This window comes from Xenopus laevis, chromosome 7L, assembly GCF_017654675.1.
Source record: "Xenopus laevis strain J_2021 chromosome 7L, Xenopus_laevis_v10.1, whole genome shotgun sequence".
In the NCBI taxonomy this organism is placed as follows: Eukaryota; Metazoa; Chordata; class Amphibia; order Anura; family Pipidae; genus Xenopus; species Xenopus laevis.
Genome location: NC_054383.1, coordinates 103,165,208 through 103,188,010, shown reverse-complemented (window position 1 = coordinate 103,188,010; position 22,803 = coordinate 103,165,208). Strand labels below are relative to the sequence as shown.

The following is a 22,803-nucleotide window of genomic DNA, read 5'->3' as shown; positions in this document are numbered from 1 at the left end:
ACTATTTATAAATATAACCACATTATCACAATAATTAATTTTACAATGAGCAATTTCCTTTAATAACATTTAAAAACAGAACCAGCAGACTAACATGAAATTAGCTGATCGTTTACCCTCTGCGACACAAGGTTATTATGGAGGTCTCAAGGACACAATATTGATCTAGCTTTTTATAATGTAAAATTAGCAACAGAAACAGAGATAAAAGCAGCAGCTCATTATTCTGTATTCTTAACTGCTACAGATGCCTGCCGACTGTTTGGATTATGACCCACCTATGTAACAGTGGTCTTAGATTACCAACAAAAGCTCTGCTTCCCAAACTGAAACAAAGATTTCTGTGCTGTACCTATCAATGATATAAAAAAACTCAAACTGGGTTATTTGAAATGCCAAAGCAGAAAGTGAACTTACTTTAAGTTATTTGTGAGTTTAGAGGGTTCCTCTCTGTACTTCTGCTGGGTATTTCCAATTACACTTTGTTAGAGTGGTCCCAGCACTCACTTGTTTGAGACAATGGAATGACAGAAATGCAAAGCCCTTTGCTGGGGCCAGAATAATGCCAGTGACATGCAGCCAGGGATATAGAGTGACAAGAATATATCTTACACTGCCCATTAGGCAGCCTATTGTGTAAAGTTCTGCTTTCTCTAATAAAAAGGTTATACCAATTAAAAAAAAAACTATGATCATGGTTATACAGAATCTTTTGCATGAGGGGTATCTGATTTATGCCACTCTAGTTGTTGCAGTATAAGGAAACAAAGGATTATCTTTTGTTAGCCAAACACTACCATAATGCACTGTAGAGGCTGTTTATGTATATATATATATATATATATATATATATATATATATATATATATATATATATATATATATATATATATATATATATATATATATATACATGCAACACATTTACATCAAATGAACCAGGGGTACTGTATATGTTATGTATAGGTGTTCTATAGCAGAAACACTGGTGTGAGGGTGACAGCACAGAAGGTATATTCAGCCAGTGAAGAAGTGTCCTTAGCCCCTATTGCCTCCTCCCATTCACTGTCAGTGCCAGTAAAGGGTATTTTCAGTTCAGAGTCTTACTGAATTGAGTTACTGGAATGATGACTCATTTGAAGGGTATCTTTATTTTAGTGGAAGTTGTTGTTTTATCACCAATGTAAAGTATATAAGCCATCAGAATTCAAGGGGTCCCGTACAACAAAATTGTGTGGGCCGCTTGGTCCCTGCCCACCCCAAGAAATCGTTTGTGGTCAGGGCCACCCTATATAAGTTAAAAAAAATTGGCGGCCAGGTTCTCCCATAAAAGTTTTTTTAAAAAAAAAAAAAAAAAACATTGGTGGCCAATTTCCCCCCAAAAAAGTTAATAAAGACCATCGGTGGCCAGGGTTTAAAAAAAATAAATGATAAAATACCATTGGTGTTCAGTGTTACTTACCTTTAAAGGTCTTCTTCATTCTCCTCTTCTTCAGCAGCTTTTGGGTCCAATTGATGGCTTTTTGCTCTTTTCATGGCTTTCTGCTCCAATTGGTACCTTCCGGCTCTTTTCGCGGCTTGCAAACTTCGGTAGCTTTAGGCAGCTTTTAGCAACTCAAGCTTCCATCATGCTTTGGGACTATGTGGCTAGTTCAGGGAATGGGGCACTTGTTAAAGTCAAGGGTCGGATGAATTCAACCCAATATCAACAAATTCAGTCACAAAGTCGACGTTACACAGGGGTTGGATATTCCAACAAGACAATGACCCTAAACCAGGGTTGCCCATAAGGTAGAACGGGATCTACCAGTAGACCTTTAGTTGGTGATCAGTAGATCTCAAGACACTGTCAACAGCTTATCTAAATCACCCTCCTGTTTCATGCTTTTCATTCAGATATTTATTCTATTAAGGTTACATAAGAAATAGTTTTTTGTTAAATATAAATGTAAATTCTCTCATAAATCAATATAATATTCAAGTAATATTTTCTATGGAACAGAATGCTATTATGGATGTAGATCATAATGGGACAGCATCACTAAAAGTAGCCCTCTCATTAGTAAAGTATGGGCCCTCCTGCCCTACACACACTTTGAAATCTATAAAGACATTTATGCAGAGGTAGAAGTACAATATTCTGGAATTACCGTCACAGTCCCCCGACTTGAATATCATGGAAAATCTATGGAATGATTTGAAGCAGGCTGTCCATGCTCAGCAGCCATCAAATTTAACTGAACTAGAGAGATTTTGTATGGACGGTTGGTCAAAAATACCCCCATCCAGAATCCAGACACACATAAAAGGCTATAGGAGGCGTCTAGAGGCTGTTACATTTGCAAAAGGAGGCTCAACTAAGTTTTGATGTTATTCTCTGTTGGGATGCCCAAATGTATGCACCTGTTTAATTTTGTTATGATGCATATTGCATGTTTTCTGTTAATTCAATAAACTTTATGTCACTGCTGAAATACTACTGTTTCCATAAGGCATGCTATATATTAAATGGAAGTTGTTACTTTGAAAGCTCAGCCAATGATAAACAAAACTACAAAGAATTAAGAGGGGTTCCCAAACTTTTCCATATGACTGTACGAGGTGCCAGTACCCACTGCCTCTGTATATACTTTACGCACCAGTAACAGCTGCCTCTCACTATACTGTATATAGTGTGCCTAGGGTATCGGTTCACACTGCCTTTCACTGTAGTCAATTTGTGGTGCCAATACCAACTGTCTCTCACTGAACATGATGGGGGTCATTTATCAACACTGGGCAAATTTGCCCATGGGCAGTAACCCATGGCAACCAATGAAATTGCTGCATTCATTGTTCTGCCTGCAGCTGGCTTCAAAAAGCTAATCACTGATTGGTTGCTATAGGTAACTGCCCATTGGCAAATTTGCCCAGTGTTGATAAATGAGCCCCATGTGTTGGGCTATCAGTACCTACTGCCTTTCCCTGATTGGCGTGACTCTCGTTGTTTGGTGTGCCACTGCCTCTCATTGAATATAATGGTCCTGATGTGCCAGTAACTACTGACTTTTACTGTGTATAGTGTGTCTTGTTGTCTGTCCACACTGCCTCTGATATCTCTAATGTATCTAATACATAACATGGATTGTATGCCTTTTTAGCAAATGTTAATACACAGGATTAGGGCTTTTCTGTTGATTATGGGCTCCTACGCATAATAACCTTATTAAGGCCCTGCTTACTACAGATTTATCTTTTTATGTGAAACAGATGTATGTTCTGAACTTGTCTATATATTAATTAGAGGAATAAGCACAGTAGAGTAAACTTTTCTCAGATTTTTTGCATTTTACATTTACATTTTATCAGTTTCTAAGATATTTGCATTTCTAAACTGCTAACACCAGGGTTTGGCCCTACTCAGAGTCATTAACTCTAGGGGGGTTATTTACTAAACTCCAAATGCAAAAATCACAAAAAAAATTTTTTATTTATTTATTTTTTTAATAAAATCTGACTTTTAAAAAAAATCAAGATTTTTTCGTAATTTATTAAACCCCGAGGGTGGGAAAAGTCAGAATCTGAAAATCCGGCATCTCAGACCTGTCGATGTTGCATATAAGTCAATGGGAGAAGTCCCTATGATTTTTTTTTATGTGCGCTGGATTTTTGGCAATACCCCGAAGTTTTCAGAGTTTTCCGGCCAAATTCTGAGTTTTCGGTGAAAAATCTGAAAAAATCGTGACGATCGAATGAAAAATCTGAAAAAAACGTGCAAATCGGATTTTTCCCGCCAACAAAATTTTCGGAAAAGTGTATTGATAAATAAGCCCCAAAAACTGTGCTGATTTAGTCAGAGTTTTTTTCAGAAAATAGAAAGTCATTGGAAAAAGAACTAATTTCTAGTAAACTCTGAAACCAACTGAAAAGTAAAACGTGTTGGAAGGGGAACATCCCCTGTTTTGTTAAGTCTGTCTGGTGACCCAGGTGAGGCAGGATCTCCATAGGTAGTGCTGGGGAATAAGGTGTGCCCCTTTACAGAGGACAGACAGTTGTGCCTTTTAAGCTTACAGCATGGAGGTGAGGCTAGCGAACATCCAGTTTTAAGGAGCTAAGCTTTACCATACAGAGAGTCAATCCAAAATGCCAAGAATGAAAAGACCTGTGCACTATGTTCTTGATCCCACTTTAATTCTTTTCACTCAATTACACCTTGTGTCTAATACTTCTACGTTTAGTTTATAACACCCTAGAATTCTGTGCATCTTCTCTTTACTAGAAATCAATTCAGTAATTAATGTACACCATTCACTCCATCATCCATATTGATTCCATTCATTTTTATTTATAACCCACAAATGACAACTAACCCTACTGTGTATGAATGTGAAAGATTGTAAGCTCACGTGCGGCACAAACTGCTGTGAGTGTTGTAAAATCTCTATAAAGTACTGTGTATATGTGTCAGTGCCATATAAATAACAGTATTGACCCTTATTTGTGAATGTGATAAGAACCTTAGGTTGTAAACTCTTGTGCGCCAGGGATTGATGTGAATGAGGTATAATCTCTGTAACGCACTGCCAGAAAGGCAATGTTGCTACATAAATAAGAAAAAGAAGCCAGAAGCTACATTCTTTGCTGATGTTGCGTCCCCTTGTGCCAGCTTGGCTGTAATGTGGGGGAGAAGGCACTGAAAATATTATGACGGCACATCTCTTTAACTGAAGGTTATCTTTTTTTCTTTATTCGGTTTTTAAAAGTGGATTGGATAATTTAAATGTAATTTGTTAATAAAGTGACCTCCACATTTTGCCACTTAGAAAGCGTGTCTGTCTCCTTATTTCTTTGGTGAATACCAATTCATGGTGAATATTTCTTGGAATTAGAGGAGACTGTTAATAACATTTCTCTGATAGTCCAGTAGCGGACATCTCACAACTTGCAGGTTTGCTTTGAGTTAGTTGAGTTGGTTGGCAGTATTTTAATGGGTGTCAGGGCTGTAAAAAAAAAAAAAAAGTAGGTGTTTATCAGTGGCGTAACCAGATGTTACTGGGCCTTTTTTACCATTATATGTTGAAATTGCACGTATGAAGACAAATGGGAGCACTCCCCCTCTCTCACCTGCACGAGAGATTCAGCGAACATGTATGCTTACACACAACATGCCCCCGGTCCAGGCCAATATCATGTGAAGACAATAAAGAACTTGCGGAGCATTTCGGCAGCTGAATTCATAAAATCTTCATTTATTAAATATAATTAAAAGCATATATATCATAGCAGTGACATGGGGTATATGTCACTGCTATGATATATATGCTTTTAATTATATTTAATAAATGAAGATTTTATGAATTCAGCTGCCGAAATGCTCCGCAAGTTCTGTATTGTCTTCATATGTTGAAATTGCTCATTATTTAGGGCCTCATGGGGCCCCTATAGCTCTTGGGCCCCCCTGCAGCCGCAGGTCTGCTTCCTCTGTAGTTACGACACTGACGTTTATAATTGCTGAGGGCTAGTGCCTGCCTCTGGGCCTAGGGTTGCCATCTTTTCATAAATTTTTTACCAGCTGGTGGTGGGGGCGGGAACAAAAAGGGTGGCCCGTGATGCAAAAGGGATGGGCCATGAAGTAAAGGGGATGGGCCATGAAGTAAAAGGGGTGGGCCATGAAGTAAAAGGGGCAGAGCCATGTCATGACAATGGCCAGAAGGAGGATAAAAGCTAAGTTTCCAGCGGATTGGGCAGGCCAAGGGTATTACAAATTTGTAATACCGGCACTGGCAGGTGTTTTACTGGCTATTAGGGTTGCCACCTGGCCGGTATTTTAATGGCCTAGCCAGTAAAAATGATAGTTGATCCCAATGTTATTAATAGGGAAAAAATATAAATATATAGGAAGGCCGGTATATCTGGGCCCCAATTAAGTAAATTGTGATTAGGGGCTCAGCCTCAGACTGCACCACATTGTCATGATAATATGGCACCACTTTGTGCCAAGTTGCCAAGGGTTACCAGAGATATATTACTACATGATCTGCTCGGGGCATTTTGAAAACCTTATTTTACGTTGCCATTTTGCCTTGAAAAGGAAATAGGAAACAATTGTGGATCATTATTACACTAACACGTGGGATTAGTTAACATATCTGAATTAGTGGTCTCTCTGGTAACTGGAGTTACAGAATAGTATTTTATTGTTTGTAGCCTCCCGTCCTGGTATAAACCAATCAATAAAAAAAAAATACTCCGTTACCATTTACATTGAATCTGCGCTAAATGTGTATACTCGGCAATCGGTACATGACGTCTGGTTCTCTATGCTCGATTGCTTCTCCCTTAGCCGATTACATAGCGCATGCGCTGACCCTCCTTCTTCCTTTTCGTCCGTCTCGAGTCGCCATGGCTCCTGTGGTTAGTACAGAGCTCCTCTTCTATTCGGGCAGAATGGGCCTTTCACACGTTTACTGACGTTTCTTGACTGTACGCGTGGTTAATGGGAGTCCGTAGACCGGGCAACTGTGTCGGGGGAGGTTAGATGCGCTGTGTCAGCGGCCAGGAAGGCGGCAGCACGTTAAGCATGGGCAGCGCGGCCTGCTCTCTTCTGCGCGATTGGCTTGTTTCCCTACGGTGCGTTTACACCAATAGCTGGGGGGGGGGGTGAATGACGGAAAGCGAAGCACTGCACAAAGGCGTAGGGCAGCCCGCTGGAATGTCCCTCTGTACCTAGTGACGGGTGGTACAGGCCGTAACTTCGCAGGCCGGATGCGGACAACAGCACGTTGGTTATATCTGTCTCGTCGTGTTTCTCTGCCGTGCACCCCTTGCTCACCGAATGGTTTGGCTCTGAGCCTGCCGCTCTAATTGGGTAGTTCGCCTTTATATTGGATTGTAATATGTTACTGATAATACAATTACAGTCTCAATCTGAGTTTATATGCTGGTTTTGGCTTTTTCATCCTTTGTTTCCAAAATGAGTCATTTTATTCAGTAGCCATCTGGTGAAGAGGCCCAGTGTACTCTAGCTAGCCGCCAGTGGTTTGACTCCCAGACTGGAACGTTAGTAGGAAAGCACACCTTTTTACTCTAGGGGTCGGTGACCCCCCCAAAAAAATCCATAATGCATTGCAAGCTGGAATTGACTGCAAAGAGGAACACATTTAATTATTTTTTTAATAAATTATAGGTATTAATTATACAGTGTGCTTAAGGTAGGACATTCTATAACATAACTAAAACTTAGAGAATTGTTCCCCCCCCCACACCATAGGTGTGGCCTGATTAGAGCATGTTGGGGGGAGAATACTAATTTGTGACAAATTGCTGGTAGCGAACATTGTCATCTGGACTGGAAAAGAGCTACTGGTGTGGGCAGCCATGTTGGAACACACTAATGACTCTTAGTGCCACAACTTTTAATGCACATGCATGTGACGAAACCTGCCCACCGGGAGCGCCCACTACGGCATTGGTTTTACAAAAAAGTGCAGCATTTTCCCCTGGTAGTTTCCCTTTAAAGGTGACCTACCCATCTTAAGTGGCCATTCGTATTATTCACATGATCTGATTAACGAGCAAATAAATGCTGAACTGCACTGGCATGTATGCAACACACATGTTGGCTGCTGTTAGCAGGTGGTTATATTCATGCCTGGTATTAAATGGATAGTTGTGTTGGCCAATGAGCCTTTCTGCCCAGTGATGTATTTGTTAAACCAATTGTAACAATGATACACCCCTGCCATAAAAAAAAAAAAAAAATTAGTTAACACGTGTCCTGGCATCAACCATCCAGGTCTTCTCTTTCAAACTCGACATCTATAAAATTCATGTTCTGCGTGTCTGTTTAGTGATTTTAATGTAGAGGTGCAAACATGGGTGCCCATGATCTAACAGTACAACTTTTTTGTGTAGGCATCTAAATGTGTTTGTGGAAGATGTGGAAAACTGGCAAAATGAGCCTCAAGCTATCGTGTCATGTGTCCCTTTGCATAGATCCAAAAACTCCACAAAAACATAAACATAATTTTAAGCAACTTTGCAATATACATCATTCAAAAAATATGCAGACTTTTCATGATTTTTAATGGTTTCTGACAGTTCCCTAAGAATAGTGCTCTTCTGCTGATCTGTCTGACTACTTTTCTGAGCTGGCTGACTACTGTTACTTTGTATCAATAGCCAGCTGTCCTCAGCCTGCATCCTCCAAACCCCACAATTCCCTGCACACATAAGGAATTGAACATCACAGTGCAATGCATTGTGGGTTATGTCGTTTCTTCATACTGTCTGTAAGCTGTAGAGAAGTTGTTACAATTTGTAACATCAGTGTTTAGTCCCTCCTTCCCTGCCAGGATTTCAAATGATGCAGAAAGAGAAGAACTGTTAAACAACTGGATTTCAGCATAGAAAATGGCATTTATTCATACTTTTATAAGAAAGAGGTAACTGTGATGGATATATTAGGGGTTTGTGTGTTATGTAGGCCTTTATATCAAATTTTAGTTTGGAAGCCGGAGTTCCCCTTTTAATGTAAAGTGTGATTCTCTTTGAATGGGGATTGTAGTCTAACCAGCAGTGGCAATGCCTTTAATTAACCACCATATCGGTACTATAAGAAACCTATATAGTAGCTCAGAACTATGAATATATCGCTTGCCCATGATGTGTGTCTGTTTGTAAATACATACACACACGGGCCCAGATTTGTGGACGGCACGCCGCCCAGCCGCTGGGTGATTCTGGAGCATTAAGTGCTCCAGTCAGATAGTATGCGCATGCGCGCGGCCTCCTGGTGCCCTCGGCTGAAATCCGCCCCTGTACGCACACACCAGTGAAAATAAGTATTGAACACGTCAGTGGTTTTCTCAGTAAATCTATTTCTAATGGGGCTATTGACACTACACCAGATGTTGGTAACAACCTACACATACAAAGAAATCAAAACAAATATGTCCATAAATTAAGGGGTGGTTCACCTTTATGGTAACTTAGTATGTTTTAAAATGACTAACTTTTTTCATTTGGTTTACATTGGTTTTTTTTTTTTTTAGTTATTTGACTTTTTCTTCAGACTTTTTGCAGCTTTCAAATTGTCGTCACTGACCCCATCTAAAAAACAAATGCTCTGTACGGCTACAAATCTATTGTTATTGCTACTTTTTAGTACTTGTCTTTCTATTCAGGCCTCTCCTATTCATATGCCAGTCTCTTGTTCAAATCAATGCATGGTTGCTAGGGTAATTTGGTCCCTAGCTACCAGATTGCTTAAAATGCAAATTGAAGAGCTGCTGAAAAACTCAAACAAAGAAATAAAAAAAAAATTAAAACCGAACTGTCTCAGAAAATCACACTCTACGTCATACTAAAGTTAACTTAAAGGGGTTGTTCACCTTTGAGGTATATGTAATAAAATGGAATGACATGAGTATTGAACACATGAGGAAAAGGAGGCACAAAGGCATGGAAAGCCAAGGAACCTGCTGAAAAATCTGTCCTTATTTAGAAAGCAGTCGTGCCCCTATCAGTGCAAATGAATATCCATCAGTTTAGTCCTAATTGATGGCCTATAAAAAAGGTTTCTCATTACCAAGGTATCGCACAAGAAGCATCTCATGATGGGTAAGAGCTCTCTCAAGACCTTTGCAGCCGTATTGTTGCAAAACATACTGATGTCATTGGTTACAGACGTGTGTAAGCTTTTGAATGTTCCAGTGAGCACCCTCGGGACCATAATCCAGAAGTGGAAAGAACATAATTTCTTCCTAAACCAGCCATGACCAGGTGCTCCTCGCAAGATTCCTGACAGAGGATTCAAAGGAATAATTAGAAGAGTTGTCCCAAGAGCCAATGATCACTCGCAGAGAGCTTCAGTAAGACCTTGAATTAGCAGGTACAGTTGTTTCAAAGAAAACTAAGGAATGCACTCAACTGACATGGCCTCTATGCACGCTCACCATGCTAGACTTTACTGCTGAAGAAAAAGCATGTTGAAGCTCATTTAAACTTTGTTGCACAACATTTGGACAAGCTAATGAAATTCTGGGAGAATAGTCTTGTCATATGAGACAAAAATTAAACTCTTTGGATGTCATTGCACTCACCATGTTTGAAGCAGAAATTTCACTGCACATCACCCCCAAAAACACCATAGCAACAGTCACTTGGTGGGAACATCATGGTGTGGGGCTGTGTTTCAGCATATGGTACTGGCAGACTTCATATAATTGAAGGAAGAATGAATAGAGAAATTCTCAATTGGTTTCAATTGAAAATCTATGCAAAGAACTGAAGATCAGAGCTTATAGAACAGGCCCCCAGAACCTTCACGATTTGAAGTCGGTTTGTGTGAAAGAATGGGCCAAAATCGCACCTGAGCAATGTATGTGACTAGTTTCTCCATACAGGAAGCGTATTCAAGCTGTCATTACCAACAAAGACTTTTCTACTACGTATTAAATACATTTCCGTTGTGTGTTCAATACTTATTCCCTGTCATTCCACTTTATTACACGTAACTTAATTTATGGATTTATTTGTTTTGATTTCTTTGTTTATGTGGATTACTTGGGTTGTTACAGATATCTAGTGTAAAATATTTACTGAGAAAACTGACTTGGACAAATACAAGAGTCCTCTGCAATCAACCCGTTATCAATATATTAAGGACATTGAAACATTTTGTGCCTTAAATACCTTTGCCCTTTAAACAAAACAGGGATTGTTTGTCCATATATTGCAATATATTTAAGCTGGCCAACTACGTCAGTCATCCCATATCTGGCCAGTCCTATGCTCAAATTGCATCTGATTCATTAAGAATTCTATTGCTTCATTATATATTTTACACTGTTTTACCTGCAACTTACTAGCTGCTTTCAAAGTAAAACTCCCAAACTTGGCTGCCCTTTTATTGCCCACCAGTGGGATCACCTGACTATAGCTGGGAAGGGTGGGAGCTACAACATGGAGCTGGTCACTGCTCCAATATGACATATCTGATTATGAATTTGAGTATAGATGGGTGGCATTCTTTGTACCTGTTTGCAAACCACTGGTTACAATCAAATTGCACTTATACAAGGTATCACTGCTGTACTTTTTTTTTTTTTTCTTTTTTAATACCAGTTTATATATACAGCAGTGTCATGAAAAATGTAGAAAGTGTAGTAAACACTTAAAGGATAAGTAAACCTTTAAAACAAGTACATTTCAAATTCACGAGAGTGCTATTCTAGGCACTTTTGCAATGTACATTCACTATTTTTTATTTTTTCATTCCAAGATATTAAGGGATACATGTACTGTTGATATAAATTAATTTTGTTTCGGACCAGTCTGACCACCAAGTAGTCGAGGAAGTTGTCAGGAGAGAGAAAGGGGCTTCTCTGATGATGGTCTGCTTAGGAAAAAATTAGAAACCTTTCTCAAATGTTTTGATTTGAGAAAGGTTTCGAATTGTTTTCCTAAGCAGTAGAACATCACAGCAGCCTCTTTCTCTCTCCTGACTACTTGGTGGTCAGACTGGTCCGAAATTGATCAGCAGGTGGCGCTGTTGTCACAAAATGTATTCATATTAACAGTAAATGTATCCCTTAATATCTTTGAATAAAAACAAAATAAATAATGAATGTACATCGCAGAAGTGCTTAGAATAGCACCCTCATCAATTTTACATTTTTTTTTCAAAGTTTACTTATCCTTTAACATGCTTTGCAGTGTTGGGTGCATGCCCCTTCCCAGTGCCAGGGAAAATTTTCAGTGTAGTAAATCCAATCCAGCGACACACAAAGTAGTGAATAGCAGTGTTTTATTGTGGCAAAAATGGGCAATAGTTTGGGCTTGCGCTGCTCTTCATTACTTTGATGTGCTGCTTGATTGGATCTACTGCAAAGCAAAATAAGGCATTCTGGCACATAAGAATGTAGTTTTGCAAAACTTTCAATGTCTAAGCCGCCTTCTTGTGGACTTCAAACCTTCTGAACGACACTACCTTAATATGAAAATTCTAGCAAGCTTGCAAATCCTTTTGATGAAATCCAAGGCATTGCTTTTAATGTTTTTTTGGTTTGTTTCTTGTAGAAGAAGACCGTTACCAAGGGCAGCAAGAAAAAGAAGCAACTGCTCAAATTCACATTGGATTGTACTCATCCAGTGGAAGATGGTATCATGGATGCTGCTAATTTTGTAAGTGAAATTTACCCCTGCACACCCCCAGCCTTTGGCACCAACTTTATATTTTACCAGCATCAACTATGTCTTAAGAGCCAGGGCACACATAATGGATTGTCTGCTTTGCTCTACCCCTGTGTTGTATACAGGCAGCAGAAAACAGATCTGCTTGCATGTGCTCACCCCTGTAGCTCCACTGATAGGCCCGACTGCAGATATATCGATAGGTACCATCATAATATCATAGGCCATGGTTTGGTGCTGCTCCTGGGATATTAGTTATACAAACAGATTTGGCAGCGCACTCCTGGGGCTTCTTTTTATTTCATCATGGTACAGGAATCAACGTTTATGTGAGCAGGAACATTGATTACTGTACCATGATGAAATAAAAACATTCATTTTTAAAAAGCCCGCAACCTGTCTTATAACAGGGGCAGCAAACCCCCATAGCCAAGCTGTATATTTAGCTGACAGTGTCCGCTTGTTGCCTTAAAACATAGGATGGAGAAAGTGTAGGTGTGGGACCCATTATACAAAATGCTCGGGATCTGGAGGTTTTCTGATATTTGATCCTTCTGTGATTTGGATCAAACCTAAACAGGATCATTTGCCTCCAATAAACATTCATCATTCAAAATGACAAAAATGCAATTTATGGGAAAATGGCCTTGCTGTTATTTATTTATTAATTTATTGGATAACGAATTTCTGGATAACTTATCCTATACCTGTACTTTTTAGACCATTGCCCCAATTGCAGTTAAATACTTTTTTTTTTTTTTTTTTTTAAATGCTGGCACTTGGAAAATAGTGTGTGGTTTAAAAATAGTGTAAACCCAAAAATAACATTGCTTTGTAAAGGAAATGGAAATTCTAAGCAACTTTTAATATTATTAGTGTTGTGTGGTTGGCATTACTTGCATTTTTTTTTTTTGTTCTCTACCCTATTGGTTGTTAATTTGAAACAGTGTAGCAGAACCCATGATTAAGGGCTCTTACTCACTGGCGTTCTGACCTGCGCTCCCCTGCGTTCCGTTTTTTGGTGTTCAGCCGCAGGGGAGCGCAGGAATAGACGCATGTCATTATTTCAAATGGGGCTGTACTCACTCAGGCGCGTGTAGGCGCCGAACGCAGGAAAAATGCAGCCTGTTGTGTCTCAACCTGCGTTCGGCGCCTATACGCGCCTGAGTGAGTACAGCCCCATTTGAAATAATGACATGCATCTATTCCTGCGCTCCCCTGCGGCTGAACGCCAAAAAACGGAACGCAGGGGAGCGCTGGTCAGAACGCCAGTGAGTAAGAGCCCTTAGAGAGGAAAGAATCCACTATGCAGCAAGGGGCAGGCAAATACTGTTTTCAACTGCAATTATCTTCGCAAATAACTAGCATCTAATAGTTACTAAAAATTGCCTTTTCTTTCAGGAGGAAAACGTATTTGTTGGTTTAGATCTTTATGTTAATCACTTACATTTAGTTTCCCAGCAGGCTGTCCTTACATGGGAACTATTGCGAAAATTTAAATTTAATATAAGCTTCAGCAGACTGAAATAAGAAGTTTTCTAAATGCAAGTATGGGACCTGTTATCCAGAATGCTCTGGGTCTGGTGCTTCACACCTTAAGTCTCCTAGAAAATCATGTAAACATTAGATAAACCCAATAGGCTGGTTTTGCTTCCAATAAGGATTAATTATATCCCAATTGGGATCAAGTACAAGGTACTGTTTTATTATTACAGAGAAAAAGGAAATAATTTTTAGAAAATTTGGCGTACAGTATTTAAATAAAATGAAGTCTATGGGAGACGGCCTTTCTGTAATTCGGAGCATTCTGGATAACCTATCCCATACCTGTAAAATCCATTAAATATTCTGCATCATTTCTGAAATAATCAAGTTTATCTTCACTATCCCTCTCTCAGCTTCTCTTCATTTCTCTTCATTCTCTCTTCATGCAGGAGTTGGGTGTCAGATAATCATTCAAAGATAGATCCAATAGATCTTATAGGGGGGCTGCCTTTTGCCTAAAAGATGTATTGGAGCTCACTCTATTAAAATCACCAGACATCATGTTTCTCTACATGCAGAATTATAGGGATCGTTAACATAAACTCGATTATTTCAGAAATTGTGCAGAATATTAAATTGTTTTACAAAGTTTCTTATTTCAGTATGGCAAAGCTTATATTAAAGTTTCATTTCTGCTATAGTTCCCCTTTAATTCAGGTTCTGAATGACAGGCACAGCCTAATGTCCACCCATAACTCTTACTACAGTACTCTGCTCGTACATGAGGAGGGAGGGGAATAAACGGAGGGTTGACACGTTATGAAAAAGTCAGGGCAGTTGCAAAACCCAATAATTCGATGAGATGGTGTCATTTTTACAAACTCAGTGCTTTTTGAGTTTGTGTCCCAGATGTTTATAAAAATGACAGCTAAACAAACAGGCAAACATGGCACCTAAATGGGAAGTTAGGACGTGAACTGAAGTAATCATTTTAGCCACTTGCTATTGGCTTTGATTTAGTTTCCCCCAGCAGCATGATAGTTGCTAAGCCACAAAGCTGCAGATCAAAGTCCATAAAATATAAAGAGCAAACAAGCTGCATTTTTATCCAAGGGAGGAGAAAAGGCTCCACAGATTTTAAGAGCTACTCCAAACAGAGCATTTTGGGGGGGCAGGGGGGAGGTTGAAAAGTTTTTTTTTTTTTTTTTGTGAGCCATGTTCCCTTTAATAAATATTACTCTTTAAGAAATTGACCTTAAAGGGGTTGTTCACCTTGGAGTAAAATTTTTAGTATGATATAGGGAGTGATATTCGGAGACGATTTGCAATTGGTTTAAATTTTTTATTTGTGGTTATTGCGTTATTTAGCTTTTTATTCGGCAGCTCTCCAGTTTGCAGTTTCAGCTATCTGGTTGGTAGGGTCCAAATTACCCTAGCAACCAATCACTGATTTGAATAAGAGACTGGGATATGAATGAGAGAAGGCCTGAGTAGAAAGATGAGTAATAAAAAGTTAAAATAAATGTGTAGCCTTACAGAGCATTTAATTTTTAGGTGGGGTCAGTGACCCCCATTTGAAAGCTGGAAAGAGTCAGAAGAAGAAGGCAAATAATTAAAAAATATCAAAATAAATAATGAAGACCAATTGAAAATTAGTTAGAATTGGCCATTCTAAAACATATTAAAAGTTTAACATAAAGGTGAACCACCCCATTAAAGTTAAAACAGAAGTTCTGCTTTAGTGTGACATTTTCTAGCCAACATTTCAGCTGGTCTTCCTTTTTATGTTTGTGACTTAACCTGTATTATTCCTTTCTGAAGCTGAACATTGCAACAAAAGGAATACACGCACAGCTTCAATTTTACTATTCTCAAACTGTGTCAGTCTTATTCAGACCTGTTGCTATTATTCATACATCCTGCCTTCCAAACTGCTGCTTAGCTACTACGGTGAATAAGCCAGATACCCTGACGGCTGCCGGAAAAAAACTTGAATTACTGAAAAAAAAGACTAATTGAAAACTGTATTTGACCACAACTTCATGCACCAGTTTAGTGATTGGTGGGGTTTTTCTCTAAGCTTTATTTTTGCCATTCTCATTACTGACAATATGATTACAGGAGCAGTTTTTGCACGACCGTATAAAAGTGAATGGCAAGGTCGGAAACTTGGGAGGAGGAGTAGTGTCAATTGAACGAAGCAAGAGTAAAATCACAGTGAGTTCAGAAGTTCCCTTTTCAAAGAGGTGAGTATTTGTTTACCAGAATATTAAGTATTGGGGCTCTTGCACACGAGCGTTTTTTCTTGCGCTCACCTACATTGCGCTTTTTTCTGTTCGACTCAATTATTGTGAAGGGGGCTGTACTCACACAGACGTATGTAAGCTCTGAACGCAGGTGAAATGCAACATGCTGCGTCCCACCTGCGTTTGTCGCTTACATGCGTCTGTGTGAGTACAGCCCCTTCACAATAATTGAGTGCGTCTACTCCTGCGCTCCCCAGAGGCTGAACGGAAGAAAGCCCAACGCAGGGGAGCACTGGAAACACCGTCCGTGTAAGGGCCCTTAGAGCCATATGAGGCAACGACACAACCAGTCTGAATAAATAGTTAATTGTGAAAATACTGCGCTCCCCTTCGGCTGAACAGAAAAAAACAACGCAGGGGAGCACAGGAAAAAACGCTGTGTGTTAACAGCCCTTGTGATCAAAACAAGCCACGACCAATGTTCTCTATGTGTGAGGCGCTGAAAGGTTTTAGGTGGGGGTGCAAATACTCTTATGTTTTCTTATGTATCACTTTCCTGTTCATTCAGTGTTGTATGGAATTTTGCAGGCATCGGTAACTAAAGCTGTAGTTGTAGTGTGACGCTTTGAATGGTTTAGGCTTAGTAGTTGACTTTTTGTCAGGACCCACGGGAATCTGTGCTACAATGGGTGACATTTTCTGTAAAATACCTCTACTTTCACTAACATTTTGATGAAACTTTCCATTTGAAGATCCAGCTTAAAGGGGAACTATCAGAAGTAATTTTAAGCTTCAGCACACGGAAATAAGACGTTTTCTAAATACAATCCGTTAAACATTCTGTACCGTTTCTGAAATAATCAAGTTTATATTCACTATCCCTCTCTCGGCATCTGTTTCTCTTCATTCTCTCTTAATACAGGAGTTGGGTGTCGTTGACAGTTAGATCCAATATAATTTATATTGGGGCTTCCTTTCCTAGAAGATGTATTAAAGCTCACTCTATTAAAATCACTAGACATCATGTCTCTCTACATGCAGAATTTGTGCCAAAGGCAGTTATTTTATTAGATTGTGTTTGTACTGGAATTGGTTATTTGATTGAGCTCTAATACATCTTCTAGGAAAGGAGCCCCCCTATAAGATATATTGGATCTAACTGTCAATGACACCGAACTGCTGCATGAAGACAGAATGAAGAGAAACAGATGCTGAGAGAGGGATAGCGAAGCTAAACTTGATTATTTCAGAAACTATGCAGACTTTTTATTGGATTGTATTTAGGACAGTTTCTTATTTCAGTATGATGAAGCTTCTACTCCATTTTAATTTTTGTGATAGTTCCCCTTTAATTGCAGTAAAATGCGCTGCCTTGCACAGTTTTGTTGCTCTTTGATCTAAATCACAGAACATTGTTGAAGCGAGTGGTAGGCTACACATCCCCCCTGGTCATTGCCCTTAAGCATGAAATGAACAGGAAAGATGATGGTGAGAAATGGTTGACAACCCCTGATCTTTATGCAGAAAAAGGAGGTAGAAAATAATGAAATTGCTTTCTCTAAGCCCTCGTGAGCTGGCATAGGACTAGCTAGAAGTATAACCTGAGGCCTGTCCCTTATTAACTGATACTGCTTTTGTACTCTGGCTGCCTCCAATTGGGGCTTTGTTTTCCAGCATCTCTTATTTACAGGCCATAAGCACACATAGGGGTTGTTCCTGTATCTACTTTGTGTTAAAGGGGTTGTTCACTTTCCAAACACTTTTTTTTCAATTCAGTTGTTTTCCAGAAATAGACTTTTTTCAATAACTTTCCATTATTTATTTTTTACTGTTTTTCCAAAATCTAAGTTTAAAGGGATTGTTCACCTTTGAGTTAACTTTTAGTATGATGTAGAGAGTGATATTCTGAGACAATTTGCAATTGGTTTTCAATTTTTATTATTCGTGGTTTTTGAGTTATTTAGCTTATTATTTGGCAGCTCTCCAGTTTGCAGTTTCAGCCATCAGGTTGCTAGGGTCCAAATTACCCTAGCAACCATGCATTGATTTGAATAAGAGACTGGAATATAAATAGGAGAGGCCTGAATAGAAAGACGAGTAACAAAAAGTATCAATAACAATAAATGGGTAGCCTTACAGAGCAATTGTTTTTTAGATGGGGTCAGTGACTCCCATTTGAAAGCTGGAAAGAGTCAGAAGTAGAAGGCAAATGATTCAAAAACTATAAAAAATAAATAATGAAGACAATTGAAAAGTTGCTTAGAATTAGCCATTCTATAAGCTACTAAAAGTTAACTTAAAGGTGAACCACCCCTTTAAAACTTAAATGTTTGTTACTGGTGTTTCAATCTGTCAGCTCAGTAATTCAGGCGCAGATTCTAAACTGTTACAATTTTGCAACATTTAGTTGATACATTTCTCAGCAGCATCTCTGGAGTATTAGCAACTATTGTATCAAGTCTAACAGCTGCCTGTAATGAAACCCAGAGATTCTGCTCAGCAGGGACAAAGATAAGAAATGTATCAACTAAATGTATCGATTTAAAACAGTTTACAGGGTTGGCGACCCCCCCTCCCAGAGCTGCTTCAGAAGGTGAAAAATGACACTTTACACTTCTATATTGGAAAAACGGTGACACATAGAAAACAGAAAGTCATTGGAAAAAGTCGTTATTTCTTGTGATCTATCTGAAAACAAGTAGTTGTTTGAAGGTGAACCACCCCTTTAACTACAGTGATATCTAGCCATGCTCTTCTAAATTTTCACTCTTGCCAATTATATTTGCTTGTTGAATCTTGATTAGTAAATCCATGAAAAAAACATTAAGGTCAAAGGAGTATTAGTTTTTTGCAAGGTTCAACATACTGGCCATTTAGTCTTTTTTTTCTGATGTTTTAGCTACAACACAGGTGTCCAATGTCAGACATACTAAATGTATACTGGATAGAATGGGCAGTAGCAAGGACAGAAAAATACATGAAGGGTTCGTTCCCTGTATCGACCAAAATATAAAAAAAAAAAATTAAAAAATACATGAAGGGAGTGCTGGGATTTTTGTATGTAAATAAAAAATAAAAATATTGGGGTTTATACAATTTGACACAAAAGTGGCTGGCCAGCCTACTAAATACAATTCATTAATTTATCACTGCCAATAAGAACATAAATAGCAATTCATGCATCTAAAGCAGGGATCCATAACCTTTTGTACCCGTGAGCAACATTGAGAAGTTAAAGGAGTTGAGGAGCAACACTAGCATGAAAAATGTTTTTGGGGTGCCAAATAAGTGCTGTGATCGGCCATTTGTAGCCCCATGTGGATTGTAAACCTACATTGAGGCTCTGTTTGGCAGTGCACCTGGTTTTTATACAACCAAAACTTGCCTCCAAGCCTCAAATTCAAAAATAATCTCCTGCTTTGAGGCCACTGGGAGCAACATCCAAGGGGTTGGAGAGCAACATGTTGCTCACGAGCTACTGGTTGGGGATCACTGCTCTAAAGCAATCCATATACTATATGATAAATATATATATATATATATATGTGTGTGTGTGTGTATAGATAGATATAGATATATATATATATATATATATATATACATGGAATAATCTGCAGGATAATTTTCATATGCTGGTATTGGGGAGAAAAAGTGGGAAAAAAATGGTTGGACTTGGTGGTTATAAAAAGAAGGAACAGTGGCTGATTTTAGAGTGAGCATCAGTACATAAAACTGTAATCAATAATATGGGACCATCCAATAATATTCTCCCAATTCAATCCAGGTACTCCTCATGTACACCACTTGTAAAGGAGTCATTAATTGATAAAAGTACAGGATCCTTGTGTCAGAAATTGAAACAACCTCTCTGTGAAAGCTGAAACTTAATGGGAAGGTTTTTAGGGCTCCCCCATACAGCAGTATGAAATGTTTTAAAAGTTCATGTGTAGGTATTTTTTAGTGACGCTTTATTGGAACCCTGGGCTTCCAGTAGTAGGAGAATGTAAGGGGTTCTTGGGAATGGGAGTCAGAAGGCTGCTGAGACAGGAAGGCTCTATATTGTATTGGTCTGTGTGAGAGTCAGAATAGGAAGCACAGGCAATTGGGAGCAGACACTAAGGTAAAGCTTTCATTGGGGCTATTTTAGGCAGTTTTTTTTTTTTTTTAACTAGTTATTCTATATCTTCAAATTAGTTAGTGTCACCTCAACCTAACTTTTTTCCCCACTGCAAATAACTCGACCATGGAGTGTGTCTGTCGGTGATTGCTGCAATCAGCCAGTTATAGTGGCTCAATCTGTCAGGGACTTTCACCCTCCGTGTCAGAGCCAGGGGGAAAAAAGGAGAAACTCACAGAATGTTAAATATATAAACTGTGTAAGGAAAAAGTAAATGGGATTATTAAAACATCTGACAACTTGACTTATTATTTTTTTTATATATATATACACACACATATATATATATATTTTTTTATCATATAGTATATGGATTGCTTTAGATCAGTGATCCCCAACCAGTAGCTCCAACCAGTAGCTCGTGAGCAACATGTTGCTCTCCAACCCCTTGGATGTTGCTCCCAGTGGCCTCAAAGCAGGAGATTATTTTTGAATTTGAGGCTTGGAGGCAAGTTTTGGTTGTATAAAAACCAGGTGCACTGCCAAACAGAGCCTCAATGTAGGTTTACAATCCACATGGGGCTACAAATGGCCGATCACAGCACTTATTTGGCACCCCAAAAACATTTTTCATGCTAGTGTTGCTCCTCAACTCCTTTAACTTCTCAATGTTGCTCACGGGTACAAAAGGTTATGGATCCCTGCTTTAGATGCATGAATTGCTATTTATGTTCTTATTGGCAGTGATAAATTAATGAATTGTATTTAGTAGGCTGGCCAGCCACTTTTGTGTCAAATTGTATAAACCCCAATATTTTTATTTACATACAAAAATCCCAGCACTCCCTTCATGTATTTTTTAGTTTAATTCTAATGGAAATATATTTTGGAAACTTGTTTTAGGTTTTTTGTTTTTTTTTTTTAAACTTTTGTTACAACATCCCCTTTAATAACTCTGATTGTATTTGGTAGCTTGTTATATGATACATTATATAATACACAAAAGCCATGAATATCCTGTAAATTATATCCTTATAAACGGTGAGTTCTGATGTCATCAGTTATAAACGGTGAGTTCTGATGTCATTTCTGTCACATGACTCACTGAAATTCGTGTATTATAATAAATAAAGTACCCCCAATTGCAAAATATGAGGATATTGGAAGTTACCTCGGAGTTCCATGACCTGTATAAAAACACTCGGCCTTCGGCCTCGTGTTTTTATATAGTCATGAAACTCCTCGGTAACTTATAATATCCTTATATTTTACAAAAGGGGGTACTTTATTCACTATATATTATTTGAACTATCTGCTAGTCTATTGGCTACTTTTATCTACTTGATGGCACTAAAGTAGAAAGAATTTATTATTTTCCTGTTCATATTGACTACCAGTCTTTGCAGCATATACATGATGTTTTTGTCCTGATGAGGGACATGTAGATGAGATTTATTATATTTATACATTTTCTGGGCTCCTTTTTAGATATCTGAAGTACCTCACTAAGAAATATCTGAAGAAAAACAACCTCCGTGATTGGCTTCGTGTGGTTGCCAACAGCAAAGAAAGCTACGAGCTGAGATATTTCCAGATCAACCAGGATGAAGAGGAAGAAGAGGATGAAGATTAAACTGGGATCTGGAAGGCTTTTTTTGTAAAGAAAATAAAATATACACATACTTTACATTTACTGTGTCATTGTGTATAATTTAGCATACATATATTTGATAAGGATTTGTGTAATCATGAGCATTTTAACTTGCAAATCGTTTTACAGAAAGTGCCAGTCACTCATATCTCATGGCCCCCATGTTTTTATGTGTTAATTTAGCTGGCTCTGGGGAGTATATCTTTGTGGTTTTTGATTTTGCAGTTTCATCAATATGGTTGCTAGGGTTCAAATTATCCTAGCAACCATGCCTTGATTTGAATAAGAGGCTGTAATATGAATAGGAGAGGAGCTTAATAAGCTTATGAGTAAGAAAAAGTAGCAATAACTACATTTGTAGCCTTACAGAGCATTTGCTTTCTTAAATGGTCCGTGACCCCATTTCAAAGCTGAAACGAGTCAGGAGGTAGGTAGTTTAAAAAAAAAAAAAAAACTAAAGAAAAATGAAGACCAATTGAAAAGTTGCTTAGAATAAGCCATTCTATAATATATTAAAAGTTTAAAGTTGAACCATTCCTTTAACATATGGGATATTTTCTGTCCTAGAGCAGTGAGCTTTACAATCTGTTATGATTTCAGAGCAATATGGAGTAGCTTTGATATGGGGCCTTGGTGTACTGATCAACTTTAGGGGGCAGATGTATGAAGGGTCGAATATCGAGGGTTAATTAACCCTCGATATTCGACTAGGAACTAAAATCCTTCGACTTCGAATATCAAAGTCGAAGGATTTAGCGCAAATGCTATGATCGAAGGATTATTCCTTCGATCGAACGATTAAATCCTTCGAATCGAACGATTCGAAGGATTTTAATCCAACGATCGAAGGAATATCCTTCGATCAAAAAAACTTAGGCAAGCCTATGGGGACCTTCCCCATAGGCTAACATTGACTTCGGTAGCTTTTAGCTGCCGAAGTAGGGGGTCGAAGTTTTTTTTTAAAGAGGCAGTACTTCGACTATCGAATAGTTTAACGATTTTTAGTTCGAATCGTTCGAGTCGTAGTCGAAGGTCGAAGTAGCCCAAAAAACACTTCGAAATTCGAAGTTTTTTTAATTCGAATCCTTCACTCGAGCTTCATGAATCGGCCCCTTGGTGTTGGTTACTCG

The 22,803-nt window shown here is 38.6% G+C and overlaps 2 protein-coding genes across 4 annotated transcripts in view; one reads left to right on the top strand and one right to left on the bottom strand.

Moving 5' to 3' along the window:
* rnf207.L (ring finger protein 207 L homeolog) overlaps nt 1-6,373 on the bottom strand; it is a 65,377-nt gene extending 59,004 nt beyond the window's left edge. The window contains exons 1-2 of one of the 3 annotated variants that reach the window (XM_041569416.1): nt 6,236-6,373; nt 1,463-1,647 (exon numbers count right to left, since the gene is read on the bottom strand). Coding sequence is in view for 1 of the 3 variants with exons in the window: in XM_041569414.1 (XP_041425348.1) it covers nt 6,236-6,238 (3 nt within the window). In the remaining 2 variants the exon portion in view is untranslated. Of the gene's footprint in view, nt 1-417; nt 563-1,462; nt 1,648-6,235 lie in introns of those variants that run through there. The other 2 variants (XM_041569414.1, XM_041569415.1) reach the window with 2 other exon arrangements.
* Nucleotides 6,259-21,709, top strand: rpl22.L (ribosomal protein L22 L homeolog). Its single transcript, XM_018226114.2, has 4 exons — nt 6,259-6,393; nt 12,061-12,165; nt 15,781-15,905; nt 21,511-21,709. The coding sequence occupies exons 1-4, from the start codon at nt 6,259-6,261 to the stop codon at nt 21,653-21,655; spliced, it is 510 nt and encodes a 169-aa protein (XP_018081603.2). The 3' UTR covers nt 21,656-21,709.
* The last annotated feature ends 1,094 nt before the right edge of the window (nt 21,710-22,803 follow it).

What these genes read in the sequence shown, in the direction of transcription:
- rpl22.L (XM_018226114.2), top strand. Translation starts at nt 6,259, where the DNA reads ATGTGTATACTCGGCAATCGGTACATGACGTCTGGTTCTCTATGCTCG. An exon ending in GAGTCGCCATGGCTCCTGTG is followed by an intron (nt 6,394 to 12,060) that starts GTTAGTACAGAG and finishes TGTTTCTTGTAG; the next exon opens with AAGAAGACCGTTACCAAGGG. An exon ending in TCATGGATGCTGCTAATTTT is followed by an intron (nt 12,166 to 15,780) that starts GTAAGTGAAATT and finishes ATATGATTACAG; the next exon opens with GAGCAGTTTTTGCACGACCG.